Consider the following 14894-nt stretch of genomic DNA (forward strand, 5'->3'; position numbering starts at 1 on the left):
TAGGCTGGCAATGCTTTTCTTTTGCAAAATACAAATAGAAGTACAGCTTGCTGAAAACACAACAAATTGTTCCCTGTGACTGAATCTCCAGGTTAAGCCACACTTCTTTTTGAAATGCGGGTGGCACCTTAAGCTTTTTTCCCCCTTTAAAACCAGGCAAAAATTAGAATAATCAAAACCTGGAGGAACGCCTACCAGATTTCCAGAGACTGGCTGCAAAAACCTGTGAAGGTGCTAATTTACGTCCTTGCTCCAGCAAAGAGAGTGCTGGGAGGATCAGAGGTCAGCTGTGTGGTGGGGAGCGTGGCTGCATGGGGGTGTTGCTCTCCATTTGATGCCAGTGTGGGCGAGCGCAGCCTTGCTGCTGAACCCGGGCTAGCGGGAGCCAGCTGCCTCCAGAGGGGCTGCACTGCTGCAGTCCTTGTGCATGGCTGCAGTCGCCATGCACCACTGCAATCCTCATACGTGGCTGCAATCCTCATGGATGGCTGCAGTCACCTTGCATGGCTGCAATCACCTTGCACAGCTGCAATACTCGTGCACAGCTGCAATCTTTGTGCACCTCTGCAATCACCACACACGGCTGCAATCCTTGTGCACGACTGCAGGCCTTGTGCATGACTGCAATCCTCGTGGACGGCTGCAATCACCTTGCATGGCTGCAATCCTTGTGGATAGTTGCAATCACCTTGAGTGCTGCAGTACTCATGCGCAGCCGCAATCCTCCTGCCCGGCTGTGCTGGGGTGGCCCTGGGCAGGTGCAAGGGGATTGATTACAGGGGCTTGGCCATCGGCCCTGAGGGCCGCCCCACACTTATCTTGCAAAGCAGTCTGCCACCACCCTGCCCCTCCCCTGGGCAGCGGGGCAGCCCAGGGACTGCTGCGCTTGGGCTTGAGCAGGGTCTGGCCAGCAGCGGTCTGTCACCTTGCTGGCCTCCATGTACAGTGGCAATTTACTGAGCCCTCCACCGTTGCTCGCTCACCCAGGAAGTTTTAGCCCAGCCCCCTGCCCCGTGCCGGTGACCAACTAGGGCATTGCCTGCAGGATCAGTCCCGCTTTCTCCTGCTGGTGGGTCCCTGTCTGGAGCTGCCCCACAACCGCCCCAGAAGACGCCAGCCCCTCTGGTGCCCCTCCTCCTGAGCACAGCCCGTGGCGGAAACCAGCGCAAGGGGTTTTGAGGCAAATGGAACGAGTGTGAAGCTTGTTGCAGGGCTGCTGCATAACCCCAGTGATGTGAGCAATTGCCCTCGCACTATAAAGTGCGATTTGCCAAAATGAAACTGCTCCAGCCGCATGCACCCGACCACAGCATCCGAGCAGCGCTGGAATCACCGCCACCACCGCAAGAAACGGGCAGCCGCCATTAGCAGGGAAATTCATCAGGCCACAACGGGCCATTAGCTTTTAACCAGATTTTAGGGGTGGGAAAGAGCTTTCCTGTTGGGCAAACCTTAACAAGGAAATAACTGGCTCCAAACATCCAGGGGCGGCGGGGAGTTCAGAGCAGAGTCAGCTCTGAACTCCACAGCTTGAGCTCCTCGGTACAATGCAGCCGGCTCCTGCGCGTGGAGGAGCCGGTGGTGGAGCTGCAGGGAGCTGCCCTTATTTATTTGTTCCTACCGCACAGGCTGAGACAAGGGCTGTGTTTTATGTTCCTCTGCAGGAAGGTGATAAAGTGCCTGGGAGCTGCTGAAAACCATTCACCAATAAATTCAAAGGGAAAGGCCATTTCTCATGCCTTGGAAACTTGCAAGAGCTGAGGGATGCTGGAAGGCAGAGAAGACCGAAAGAGCACATTGCATGGCAGCATGGCAGGAGGCACCGGCACAATTTTTCTGGTTCGTTTCGTTGCTTGTTTTTTTTTTCCCTTAATGATTTTTACTCTGCCTGTGGCTAGGCAATCAATATCTCTTTGCCACCAATAAATATTCTGGGCTTTTAAATGATGATGTATTCCAGGGTGAAACAAATTAAGTGCGCGATCGCTGCCCTCTTGTACTCAAACTAATTCTGTGGGTCTAAATGGAAACTCAGAGAGAGATTCCTGAACTGGGCTGTCCAGTGGCGGCAGAGCTGAACGGGGGAAAACGGTCAGGTCTGGCTTCAGCTGTCAACTCTGTCGCTGACCTGATCCCTTTTCTTTCATTGAGGTGAGCAGAAATTCAGGCGAGCTGTAAGCAGCTCTGCAAGCTGAATCCATCAGGGAGACGCACGCGGTTGAGCACCGGCCCACCCGGAGCACCGCAGCGCCCTTGTTTCCCTTGGCAGGAGTCTGCAGAGCTGGACACGAGTTCAATGGGCTGGCGTGCCAAGCGTAGCCCGGGCTGAGCGGCACCAGCCCAAACACCTGCCCCCCGGGGTGCCACACCGGCAGGGACTTCAGCTTTGACCTGTTGGCGCAGTGGCTGGTCAGGGAGCATCCCCCGAGGACCTGCTACTAAAAGTAATCCTTCCCTTTGATACCCATCCTAGGGAGCCAGGTAGGAACCTGTGTGGAGCCCAAAAGGTCTGCTGTGGCTGTGACAGCAACTGATCCCGTCCCCATGTGTCCAAGGGAGAGCAGATTGGCTTAATTAAGCACTGGGGAAGCAATCTGATTTGCTTCTTAAGCGGAGTTGGGTGATTTGGTGTGAATAAATTGTTACAGGATACATTATTCTCTTTGGTTTCCTGTGGTGTTTTGCTGAGGTGGTAGAGGGATTGCGTAGCAATTGCCGCTGTGTTTCTCTTCCAGTGTCATTGCTGCTTGAACCCTGCAGCAGAGAAACTTTACGAGACAGTTCAGGAAATATTTGACTCCATTTCCCAACTTCTGCTACAACAAGAGCTGTTGCTTTGCAGGATTAAGACGACCGCGGAAGATGGAGGGCAAAGACACTGGGCATCTTCGCCAGGAGCAGATATTGCGTAGTAAAACACTGCCTGCCCAGAGCAGGCAGACCCCTCATGTCGGTGACTGGCAGCCCTGCTCACTCATCCCCCAGAGCTGTCATCACTGGGTTCAGGCCTCCTGGGTGGGGGAACAGGGATCCCTGTGGAGGGTCTTCTTTCTCTCCCCCTTCTTCTTTGAGGGGAGGGTGGTGCTGATTCAAAGGACATTGACTCAATAGTTAATTTTAACTATTAAGTAGGTATTCTTTATTAGCAGCGCTGGTTGCACGGGGGATCGCTCCACCTATCGTGCACACCGTTAGGCTTTAGTGTACAGACTAAATACAGAGCGTTCATGTATATGCATTAGATTTCCGAGAAACACGTTACATATTCATCCTTTTTCTGAGAAGTCATTAACATATTATAATGTTCGTTACGCATGCGTGTTAAGGCCTCTGGTGGTCTTTCGGACGTCCTCTGGTGGTCTTCGCTAGTCTTCCTCACGGTGTCCGCTATTTGACCTTTCTCTTAAGGCATGCGCAGTGTGGGTCATCCCAGGTGGTTTATCTCTTTCTTCCCAGTTAGCTGACCCTGGCCAGTTTTAATCACGAAGCTCAGCAGAACTCAAGGTTTCTTATCTCTTTGTGCCTACTGTTAACAAAGCTCAAGGTTTTCTTACATACTAAAGGGTTTAAACTTGCCTAGGCGAACATAAATCAAGGGATACAAAGATACAAAACACAAAAAAGGACATCACCACAGTCAGTAGATTACACATACAGGCCTCAATTATTAACAATTAATATAATTGTTTATAACAGTCTCTTGAGTCTTCACATCATTCCCCCCTTTTCTTTATACCTTTGCAAATTCTTTTGCAATCATATAATTCCGTTATTTTCAAGAGACCGAGCGAAATATTTCCCAGTTTCTACTTGATGTTTAATTTTATTCCGCTTCCAATTCTCATAGCTCTCGGTGGTGTTCTGGCTACACCACATGAAACACTTAAGCATTACGCATACTATTATCCCTAAGGCTATGAGAATTATAAATGTTATGAATATTTGCTTTAACCATTTAAAGTTCGGTAGCCATGAGGTTAATTTATCCCATAATTCCTGAAATCCCCATGAAGTGTCATCCTTTGCTATTTCATGTAGTATTTTGGTCTGTTTCCAAATTTCTTCTAAGTCAGTGGATATCCTTCCACTTTGATCCACATACATGCAACAACTCGTGTTTATAACTGTGCATGCTCCACCCTGAGAGGCCAATAATAGATCTAATGCCATTCTATTTTGTTGTACAATTTGAGATAAACTGGATATCTCCAATTGTTGGGCTTTTATTACATCAATTGTTTTATTTTCAAGATTCTCTATTACTGCTGAAATATTAACTATGGCTTTTTCTAGCTCACTTACTCCCAACCATGGAAGGAACCATCGGACAAAGCTGTGAAAGGCAGTAGGTCTCCTTACTAAAGGATTTTCAACTTCTCGTCTAAACCTGTGAAAGTGTGTTCGCACCCATCCTTTTGGTGGAGAACTGTGTATAGTCATATTCGGTACTACAGCTCCCAGAGTACATGTTCTCATCCAATTCTTTGGTAAAACTTTCCGGGCAGTGTCATTGCATAGCCAGTACCATCCTTTTCCCTCTGGCACTGGCCATGCTGTAGTATTAACGGAAGTTGAAGTTCCAATATCTATAGTTTTATTACAAACTGTGTGATTCCCTACATACGTCCCATTAACGCAGTCAAGTTTTCCGAGTCCTTTAGGTGGATTACACCTCTGTACACACGTGCAATAAGGCTCCTGGGCCTTAGGACTAGTTATTTCTAATTTCTGAACTTCGTCATTGCCAGTATACCATGTGGTACTTTCCCAAAGAGTGGCCCAGGAGTGGTTACTTGGTATCGGGATGCCAATCAGCGAGATCCCTTTTCCACCATATTCTGGCATGTGAGTACATATCCAACAATCAGTTCTGTTCAGAATTTGGGAAACGTTTTGTGTCAAGGAGAAATGTGAGTTCGAGTTCCACCGAGCTTCATTTGGACCAAGTAATAACTCAGTTATTATCATGATCTGGAAAATCGCAGACCTGTGGGTCCTGTAGAGGTGACCGTCCATGGCCTCTCAGGTGCTTTCTTCACTCTCGAATAGTGAATCCAAGCCGGCTGTTCCTTGATCTTAATGGCAGTGAAGGTCGTCAGTAACACTTGATAGGGGCCATCCCATTTCTCCTCCAGGGGTTGTCCTGAAAAGATCTTTACATATACATAGTCACCTGGTTTAATGGGATGAATTGGTTGATCTAATCCTCTAGCCCTGGTTCCCAAAATCTGTTTATTTATATTTTCTAATTGTTTTTGGAGGGATATCATGTAGTCATACAAATGTCCTGTACCTAGTTGGGTTAAATCCTCCCCTGTAAATTGGGACTGATATGGTCTTCCATACAATATTTCAAAGGGACTTAGGTTTTCCTTGGTTTTTGGTTTTACTCTTATTCTAAGTAACGCCAGGGGGAGAGATTGGGGCCAGGTTAGATTGGCCTCCTGACCAATTTTCGCTATTTGTTGTTTAATTAAATGATTCATTTTTTCAACCTGTCCGCTTGCTTGAGGCCTATATGGGGTATGTAGTTGCCAATCTATCTTCAAAGTTTTGCTCACCTGCTGTACTACTTTGGCACAAAAATGAGGGCCTCGATCGGAAGATATTGTTGCTGGAATTCCAAAACGAGGAATGATTTCATTCAACAATATCTTAGTTACTTCCCTTGCTTTGTTTGTTCGGCAGGGGAAGGCCTCTGGCCAGCCTGAAAATGTGTCAGCCATGACTAACAAGTATCGGTACCCCCCCTTTTCTTGGGAGTTCCGAAAAATCAATTTGCCACTGTTGTCCTGGATAATTCCCTTTACCAATTATTCCTAACTTTACTTTATTCGCCACATTAGGGTCATTACGTAAACAAATTTCACACTGTTGAGATATTTGTTTCACCATTGTATACAGATTGCGTCCTATTAATTTCTGATTTAAGCTCTTGTACAAAGTATCTGCTCCCCAATGCGTCTTATTGTGTTCAGTTAAAACTGTTGTCCATATTAAATTGGATGGTATTACTATACGATTATCCGCTAAACGAACCCATCCATCTGACTCTAGTTTACCTTCCAAATCTTCAATTAATTTTAGATCTTCTTTTGAATAATTTGGTTTTTGATTTGTACTTACAGTTTGGATTTTACCGTCTGGTATTAAGGATAATGTTTCTGCTTTCGCTTCTTCTGCCACCCGCCTAGCCTCATAATCTGCCAGTCGATTTCCAATTTCTGGATCTGTGTTTCCTTTCTGATGTCCTCGACAATGCATGATCGCTACCTTTTCTGGTTGCTTTACAGCCTCTAATAGCTTTAAGATTTCTTCTGCATGTTTTATTTGTTTTCCTTGAGCAGTTAGCAATCCTCGTTCTTTCCAAATTGCACCGTGAGCATGAACTACTCCAAATGCATATTTAGAATCTGTCCAAATGTTAATCTTTTTACCTTTTGCCAATTCCAATGCTCGGGTGAGGGCAATTATCTCCGCCTTCTGGGCTGAAGTCCCAGGAGGTAAAGACTTAGATTCAATTACCTGTTGGGTGGTTGTGATTGCGTATCCTGCTTTACGTTGTCCCTGCTTTATAAAACTACTCCCGTCGGTATACCAGGAGTTTTCAGCATCCTCCAGAGGTTCTTCTTTGAGGTCTGGTCGACTGGAATATATAGCTTCTACTGTTTCTATGCAATCATGTATCACTGGTTCATTCAGAGTCCCACTAAGAAAAGAGGCTGGATTGACAATGTTAGTAACCACAATTTCTACATCATCTTGTTCTATCAATACTGCTTGGTACTTTAAGAATCTCTGGGGCGAGAGCCAATGGCTTCCTTTTTGTTCTAAGACCGTTGAAACTGTATGAGAGACCAGCACTGTTATTTTCTGTCCCATGGTAAACTTTCGGGCTTCTTGAATATTGATAACAACTGCTGCGACAGCTCGAAGGCAACCAGGCCATCCTCTGCTCACCTCGTCCAGTTGTTTGGAGAAATAAGCTACTGCCCGTTTATAGGGACCAAGTCTTTGTGCTAGTACTCCCAAGGCTATTCCTTGTCTTTCATGAGAAAACAGCCAAAATGGTTTTGAAACATCCGGCAGTCCAAGAGCAGGAGCTCTCATTAACTCTCGTTTGAGCTGTTTAAATGCATTTCGTGTTTCTCCAGTCCAAATTAATTTTGACTGGTTTTTCTTTATCAGCTCATATAATGGCTTCACCAATAATCCATAATTATGTATCCAAAGGCGACACCAACCTGTCATCCCTAAGAAGGTCCGCAGCTCTTTCACCGTCTGGGGTTCCGGAGTTTGGCAAATGGCTTCTTTTCGTTCAGTCCCAAGTTCCCGTTGTCCTCCCGAGATTACGAGTCCCAAGTAGGTCACGTGTTGCTGGACTAATTGAGCTTTCTGTTGAGAGACTCGATATCCACTCAAACCCAAAAAATTAAGAAGATTCACAGTCCATTGAATACAACTTTCTCTGGTTTCAGTAGCTATTAAGAGATCATCTACATACTGTAACAAAACCCCTTCATTATCCGGAGGTACCCAAGTTTCAAGTTCTTTTGCCAGTTGATTTCCAAAAATAGTGGGGCTATTTTTAAACCCCTGTGGTAATACTGTCCATGTTAACTGAGTTCTTCTTCCAGTTTCAGGATTTTCCCATTCAAAAGCAAACAAATTCTGGCTTTCTGTGGCTAGGGTCAGGCAAAAAAAGGCATCCTTCAAATCCAGTACGGTAAACCAAACTTGGTTATCTTTTAGTTTTGTTAACAAAGTGTATGGGTTTGCAACTACTGGATGTATATCTTCAGTAATCTTATTTACAGCTCTCAGATCTTGGACTAACCTATAACTTTTTCCATCTGCTTTTTTAACTGGCAGTATGGGGGTATTGTATTCTGATTCACATTCAATTAATATTTTATACTGTAGGAACCTATCAATTATTTCCTTTATTCCTTTTCTGTCATCCAATTTCAGGGGGTATTGTTTAATTTTTACTGGCTCTGCTCCTGGTTTTAGTTTAATTACTATGGGGGCTGCATTTTTAGCTTTTCCCGGAACCTCGGAGGCCCAGACTCCAGGATATACCTGATCAATGATTTCTGGAGGCACCTCAAATTTTGGTTTAGTTTGTATTAATGCTAAACTTAGAATGTTAATTAGCTGGTCCTCCTTGATTTTCAATTTCATTTTTCCTTTTTCAAAAACAATTTCTGCTTCCAATTGTTCTAGCAAATCGCGGCCCAACAAGGATTTCGGAGATCCGGGCAAATACAGAAATTTATGTATTCCCATTTGTTTACCTAATTTATATTTAAGCGGTTTTAGAAAATAAGCCTTTTTCTGCTGGCCAGTAGCTCCCATTACAGTCACAAACTCTTCATCCTCCGGTATCAGCTTTTGATTTAACACTGAATAGGACGCCCCCGTATCTACAAGAAAATCCACCTCTTGTTCTATTTTCCCTAGCTTAATTTTAACCAGCGGATCCGCTAGGGTGGATTCCCCCGGTCCCCCTCATTGACCAGAGGCGATATTGGCTACAACAGCCTGTGCTCCACTCAGCTTGGGACATTGTCCTTTCCAGTGACCTATTTCTTTACAATAAGCACATTGATCTGACCTTAGGGGCTGGCGCGAGCCTCCCCTCCTTCCAGTTCCCCGACCCCTCCCACGAAGGGAGTTATCCTGTCTTCCCAGCGCGGCTACTGTAGCTGCGGCAATAGCTGTTCCCATTTTTCGTCTCTCCTCCCCTTCTCTATTCCGATACGTTCTCCAGGCCTCTTCTATCAACTTTTCTAAATCCCTTATCTCTGTCCCTTTTAATTTCTGAAGTTTCCTTCTTATATCCTCTGAGGATTGTCCCAAGAACAAAGAGACTAGCTGCTGTTTCCCTACCTCAGAAACAGGGTCTAATGTAGTATATTTCCGCATTGCTGCTCTTAACCGGTCAAGAAACTCTGTGGGAGTTTCAGTCTGACCTTGTTTTACTGCGTACAGGCTTGACCAGTTAACTGCTTTCGGTACTGCATTCTCAATACCAATTTTTATCCATTCTTGATATTTTTTCAATAATCGGTAATCATGGTTATCATTAGGGTCCCAATTGGGGTCGGTTCTCGGTATGTGGTTATCTACTACACCGGGTAAAACCCCAGCAGTTATTTGAATTTGCACTTGAGTTCGTGCATTCTTTATTATTAATTGTTTTTCAGTCTCAGTTAAGGCATCCAACATTAAATCGATGTCCTTCCAATCTGGGTCTTGATTTTTAACAATCAGCTCGAATCTTTTGGCAACTCCTTCGGGGTCGTCTCGGTATTCTTTTACTACTTCTCTCCATGAATCCAAATCATTCATTGTAAATGGTATCTTAATTCTAGTGGGGCCAGTAACCCCCACCGCTTGTCTCAGAGGAGCCTGAATAATAGGGCCCATCTTACTTCGAGTACGGGCCGTTATAGGTGTGAAACCTAAATCTTTTGTTTTTGTATTTTCCTCAGGTTCCTCCGCACCCGCATCCTCAATGGAATTTCCCTCTGAGGATGGTGGAGGTAATACAGAAAGAGAGAGATCGAGGTCCTCTTCCATCCTTTCTTCATTTTTCTTTAATTTTATACACCTTTGTCCTATACTACATGCTGAGCAACATCTTTTCATTTTTCCCGTACTCTTTCTTTGTTCTTTTTCTATCGCTAGCACGAGAGGGTCTTGTGGGGCCAAATTAATGCCACATTTCTTCTGCCAGTCTGAATGATTTCTTAAAGTGAAAAACATATCTGCATACATTACTTCATCCCATTTTCCCTCTCGTCTCAAAAATAGCATCAATTGCAACAGAGTATTGTAGTTTAGTGTCCCATTCAAGGGCCATTTTTCATCATCATCTAATTTATATAAGGGCCACCATTGATTACAATATTTTATCAGAGTTTTTCTATCCACATTCCCACCTGGGGGTCCCCCAATTTCCTTCCAATGTGCTAGGATACAACCTAAGGGGCTCTTTTTCAGTATTCCACCGCTCTGTCTACCTCCCATATTACTTGCTCTGATTTTTACCTTCCCAACCACAAATTATTCCTGCTATATACGTGACTCTCTCTCTTTTGTCCCAGGAAGCCCAGACCCGACACTTAGGGCATTCAATATCCTTTCCACAATCTATTTGTAGCTTTTGTTTACACCACATACACTCTAGGATATATACGGGTTTACACTCATTTCCTGGATGCAGAAGACACCATTCAAATACCCACATTTATAGAATACACCAGACAGGGAACTTCTTCCAACAACAACAACACAAGGTTAATAAAATAACCAAGCTCAAAGTTATAACTATAATAGTAATGTATAAGTTCACGTCCCAAATCATCAGTAAATCAATCACACTTCATTCATCTCCGGTCGTACCTCCTACGGAGATACGAGTCTGCGGATCGGAATTTCACACACTTTGCAGCTGCCTCTCACTCACCCAAGCATTCAATTCACCGTTTTTTTTTTTTTTTTTTTTTTTTTTTTTTTTTTTTTTTTTTTTTTTTTTTTTTTTTACTCGATTTTATCACAGTTTTGACTCAAAACTCACGATGATCTCCGTAATCCGTTTCCAATCCAATAGTCGTTTACCACATTCAGTTAGCCAAAAGGTCTGAAACAAAGCTAAACCAGAAACCAAAATACATGTATGGGCACTAAACCAAAAGCACGCAAAGTGCACAACAGCATACAGAGTATACTGCAACAAAAATGTCCAGACACGTATTAAACCAAAACCAAAGGTATACCAAGAGCATCAACTACCTGGCATACGCCATCCTGCATAAGTAAATCTTATGACTTATGGACAGCCCAAATGACCGGTCCCCAACTAATAATTTAAAGAATACCTTTTATTCTTTCCGATGGTGTTCTTGTCTGCTCCCGCAGTGATCCGAGTGAGGCGAGGAGCCCCTCCGGGAAAATCCCGGGGGTACCCTAGGGAGTCCTGTTCTCAGCGGGTCCTGCAGCCGAGCAGAGAATGTCCCATCTGGGTCGCCAGATTGATTCAAAGGACATTGACTCAATAGTTAATTTTAACTATTAAGTAGGTATTCTTTATTAGCAGCGCTGGTTGCACGGGGGATCGCTCCACCTATCGTGCACACCGTTAGGCTTTAGTGTACAGACTAAATACAGAGCGTTCATGTATATGCATTAGATTTCCGAGAAACACGTTACATATTCATCCTTTTTCTGAGAAGTCATTAACATATTATAATGTTCGTTACGCATGCGTGTTAAGGCCTCTGGTGGTCTTTCGGACGTCCTCTGGTGGTCTTCGCTAGTCTTCCTCACGGTGTCCGCTATTTGACCTTTCTCTTAAGGCATGCGCAGTGTGGGTCATCCCAGGTGGTTTATCTCTTTCTTCCCAGTTAGCTGACCCTGGCCAGTTTTAATCACGAAGCTCAGCAGAACTCAAGGTTTCTTATCTCTTTGTGCCTACTGTTAACAAAGCTCAAGGTTTTCTTACATACTAAAGGGTTTAAACTTGCCTAGGCGAACATAAATCAAGGGATACAAAGATACAAAACACAAAAAAGGACATCACCACAGTCAGTAGATTACACATACAGGCCTCAATTATTAACAATTAATATAATTGTTTATAACAGTCTCTTGAGTCTTCACATCAGTGCCATTTTAATAGTGGCAATAGTGCACTGCCTGTGCGTTAATCCTCATTAGCTTGTACGTGCATACAGGCAAAATATGATGGGTCTTGACATTTGCCATCAAGAAAATGAAGTCCTCCCAGTTTCAGGTCACCCTGTCCTGGTTTTGTACCAAAGCTTTTCTTATCAACAGCCATTTCATTTCAATAAACTAATAATAACCCTTGCAAAGCCTGTGTATCAGCAAAAGGCTCTCCACAGCTGTAACTGTCAGCAAAACAGGAGCTAATGCTGCAGAGGGGCGAGTGTTGAGGAGGTCTGAGCCCTTGCCCATGGTAAGTCTTAGGCACCGTTCGCGGAGCCAGGCCCATCGCAGGGCTTCGGCTCTGTCCTAGCCTGCCTCCACCGTGCTTGCGGTTGAGTTATCACTTGGGAGAGGAGGGAGCAGCATAAGATCAGGCTCCACAAATAATTACTAAAGTCTTTACTCATCCTTTCTCTCCAAGGAGAAGCCTCTGGATGCCAGAGGAGGCCAGATAAATGCTTTGAGTCTTCCACTGCAACAGGAACCAGCTCTGAAAAAAATCTGCATTGGCATCTGGCAGGAATATTTGGAGCATCAGGGCAGTGCTTCTCTGGCCCAACTCTGCTCCTGTGGCTGGCAACCCCTGCTAAAGAAAAGGGGGGGTTGCTGCAGAGGGTATTTGCAGTGGGGGGTGCTGGGGAGGGGGCAGGCTGCCTGCTGGGAGGCCCTTTGGCCTGAGTTCCCCTGTAGCCCTGAGGCCTGATGTTCATTTTTCTTCTCCGTGGGTTTTGCCCAAGGCAGCCTGTGGGTTTGTTGCTGGCCAGCATGCAGTGCGTGCAGCTTGGGGCCCTGGGGCTGAGGATGAATCAGGGAGATAAGCTATCTGTGACCATAAACGTGCCTCTAGCCTTGCACACCTTGTAGGAAAAAAGGAGAATTTCCGAAAAGGAGGACGCGCTGAGCGAGGGGCTGGGCAGTGCATGCCTTGTTTCTCACCCTCTTTCCATCAGGACCGACTGCTGAGTCCTTTTGGAGGCAGGCTACAGAATGAAAGACCCATCAGACCCAGTGTAACAACGCCTAGGTGACAAAAATACAGGCATTTATGAACTGATGAACGTGGGATACTTCTGACACTGTGCAAACAGAAGAAACACTCTGCTTGGGGGCTAAGCCCTGAGATCTTCTAATGACCAGAGCACTTGTGGCTTTCCTCTTGCAGCCCCTCTCTCTGGGTACGCTGATACTCATCCACATGCTGCGAGATTTGAAATGTATACCCCACAAGCCAGTGTGCTGTTCAAGAAATGGCAGTTTGGACAATTTTTCAATCCTCCAGCAGTTTGGAGCATAACTCTCATGGGTTGCAATGAAACTTCCAGGCAGGCGAGGTGGCTGAGCCAGCGGAGGTGTTGCAAGGTGCTGCTGAGTGCCACTGCTGCAGCAAACCCAGTGAGCAGCTGGTGACTCAGGTCTCTGCTATATTCCCTAATGACAGGCTGAAGGATCTGGTGTCTTTGTATTAATCACCACAAGCTCAGCTCTCCACTGTTAGTGTCTTCCCAGGGTTTTGTGTATCTTGGCGTGTTTAGATAACCAAACAATTTTTTGAGTGCTCTGCTGAGAAAAACCACTAGTAACAGACTCCTAGGAGGCAGCACCATGGGCTGAGTAAAAACTGCAGGGCTGTTCTGTGTTACACTTGTTGCAAAGGGAAAAACCCAGGACCACTGCGCCGTCACCACACGCTGCACCGTATTTTGAAATGAGCCTGACATGGATGAGAAATAAGAGCTGGAATGGCTGAGCAAACAGATCCGCAGCCAGGCAGAATCTGTTTCCACTGTGCCCCGTGGGGTTTCTGTGAGCCTGGAAGCCCACGGGATGCGTTAATAAACGAGCTGCAGTGTTCCTGCTAGTTTAGCATACTAACACTCAGCACATCCCTGAGAGGCTGTAAGGGATGAGCTACATCTACTGCAGCCAAGGGGAGCTGCATCCTTTTGCTTGCTATGCTGCTGGTTTTGTGGTACCTTTTACGTCAGGTCTGAGATGGAGGGAAGCACCTGAGCTCTGGGGATTTTACACTGTGACCCCACCATACGTGTTATGCCGTGACCCCAGTCTTCACTGCTCCCTCTTTGACCTGGGTGCTTTTAGGTCAGGTATGTAGCTCTGCCCACAGCCTGTGCACCTACCTCAAGGTCTAACTTGCTGCGCTGCCTACTGCTTTTATTTGTACAAGTTTTCAGAAGTGTCATAGTGGCCAAACTTGATGGATTGCCTGCCTGAAGTAGCTGGATGATCAGCTGAAGTGTTTATTTGGGCATATCGATTCCTACTTGTGTCCTAATATTTTAATTGCCAAGTTCAGCCTGCAAACTGTTTTGGGGAACTCTCTTTGGTATTCCCTGTTCCTGAAGTGAAAAACCCTTTGCCCATACATTTCTTGCTTTCCTATATAAAGGAAAATAGGATTTTATGTTTGAGTAAGCAGAATGTAAAGCACTATCTAGCAGGTCAGTTTAATGCGGGGCTGCTTTCTTTTGGTGGGCAAGAATACAATTCTGTTTGGTTTTCTTAGGTTTTTGTGATATTCTCTTACTGTGAGGAACGAGCACTGCCAAGAAGAGATGAAGACATGGCTTAGCTGCTAAGGAGAAGTACAAAAGGCTGACAATCCAGAAAAAATACACTGTAAATGCAGAGCTGGTTTTCGGGCTGATTCCCCTGAGCTGTGTGATCGCTGGAGTGCTCAAAGGCAGGCTCATGGTTTCCTTAAAAGGCACCCACACAGATTTCGTTTCCCTGTGATGCGCACCCATGACCCTACAGTATTTCTGGCAAGTCGCTGTCACATGCCTGCCCGCAGCTGCCTGCGCGAAACATGATGGTCAGATGTGCCGCCAGCCTGGGGAGCCTGAAGTTTTGCTAAGGCACGAGCCCACAGATATTGGAGGAAATGGTCAGGAAGCATCATCGCAGAAAACCATCTTAAACAAAGCTAAACTCGGAGTTGGCATTTCTCTCCTCTCCCAAAATCACCAGACGCAATTGCAGGTGCTGATGGGCTAGCCAGCATCTCCTGGCACATGGCACAGAGCTGGGATGAGAAGTGGATCCAGAGCTGCCATTAGCTCAATGGCAGCACACCAGGTATCTCTTTGTCTCCTTCTGCTGCCAAAGAGGTGGGTAATTACCGTATCCATTTTAGAAAT

The 14894-nt window shown here is 45.5% G+C and overlaps 1 protein-coding gene and 1 long non-coding RNA gene across 3 annotated transcripts; one reads left to right on the forward strand and one right to left on the reverse strand.

Annotated features, from left to right (window-relative positions):
• Positions 1 to 880: 880 nt before the first annotated feature.
• On the forward strand, positions 881 to 1947 carry LOC128150191 (uncharacterized). The gene is made up of 2 exons (XR_008237968.1): positions 881 to 1069; positions 1665 to 1947. It is a non-coding gene; the product is annotated as an uncharacterized LOC128150191 (long non-coding RNA).
• A 2651-nt stretch (positions 1948 to 4598) lies between these two features.
• Positions 4599 to 7175, reverse strand: LOC128150528 (uncharacterized). 2 transcript variants are annotated; one of them, XR_008238080.1, is made up of 2 exons: positions 6127 to 6485; positions 4599 to 5153 (listed from the first exon to the last, which is right to left on the reverse strand). XR_008238080.1 is itself a non-coding variant. In XM_052806773.1 (2 exons), the coding sequence occupies exons 1-2, from the start codon at positions 7108 to 7110 to the stop codon at positions 4965 to 4967; spliced, it is 774 nt and encodes a 257-aa protein (XP_052662733.1). In that variant the 5' UTR covers positions 7111 to 7175; the 3' UTR covers positions 4599 to 4964. The 2 variants fall into 2 exon arrangements, 1 of the variants encoding a protein (XP_052662733.1); XM_052806773.1 differs by lacking the exon at positions 6127 to 6485 and adding an exon at positions 6526 to 7175.
• Between the last annotated feature and the right edge of the window lie 7719 nt (positions 7176 to 14894).

Source organism: Harpia harpyja, chromosome 13, assembly GCF_026419915.1.
Source record: "Harpia harpyja isolate bHarHar1 chromosome 13, bHarHar1 primary haplotype, whole genome shotgun sequence".
Taxonomy (NCBI): domain Eukaryota; kingdom Metazoa; phylum Chordata; class Aves; order Accipitriformes; family Accipitridae; genus Harpia; species Harpia harpyja.

What these genes read in the sequence shown, in the direction of transcription:
- LOC128150528 (XM_052806773.1), bottom strand. Translation starts at nt 7,110, where the DNA reads ATGAGAGCTCCTGCTCTTGGACTGCCGGATGTTTCAAAACCATTTTGG. An exon ending in CAATCACAACCACCCAACAG is followed by an intron (nt 5,154 to 6,525) that starts GTAATTGAATCT and finishes GTATATGTAAAG; the next exon opens with ATCTTTTCAGGACAACCCCT.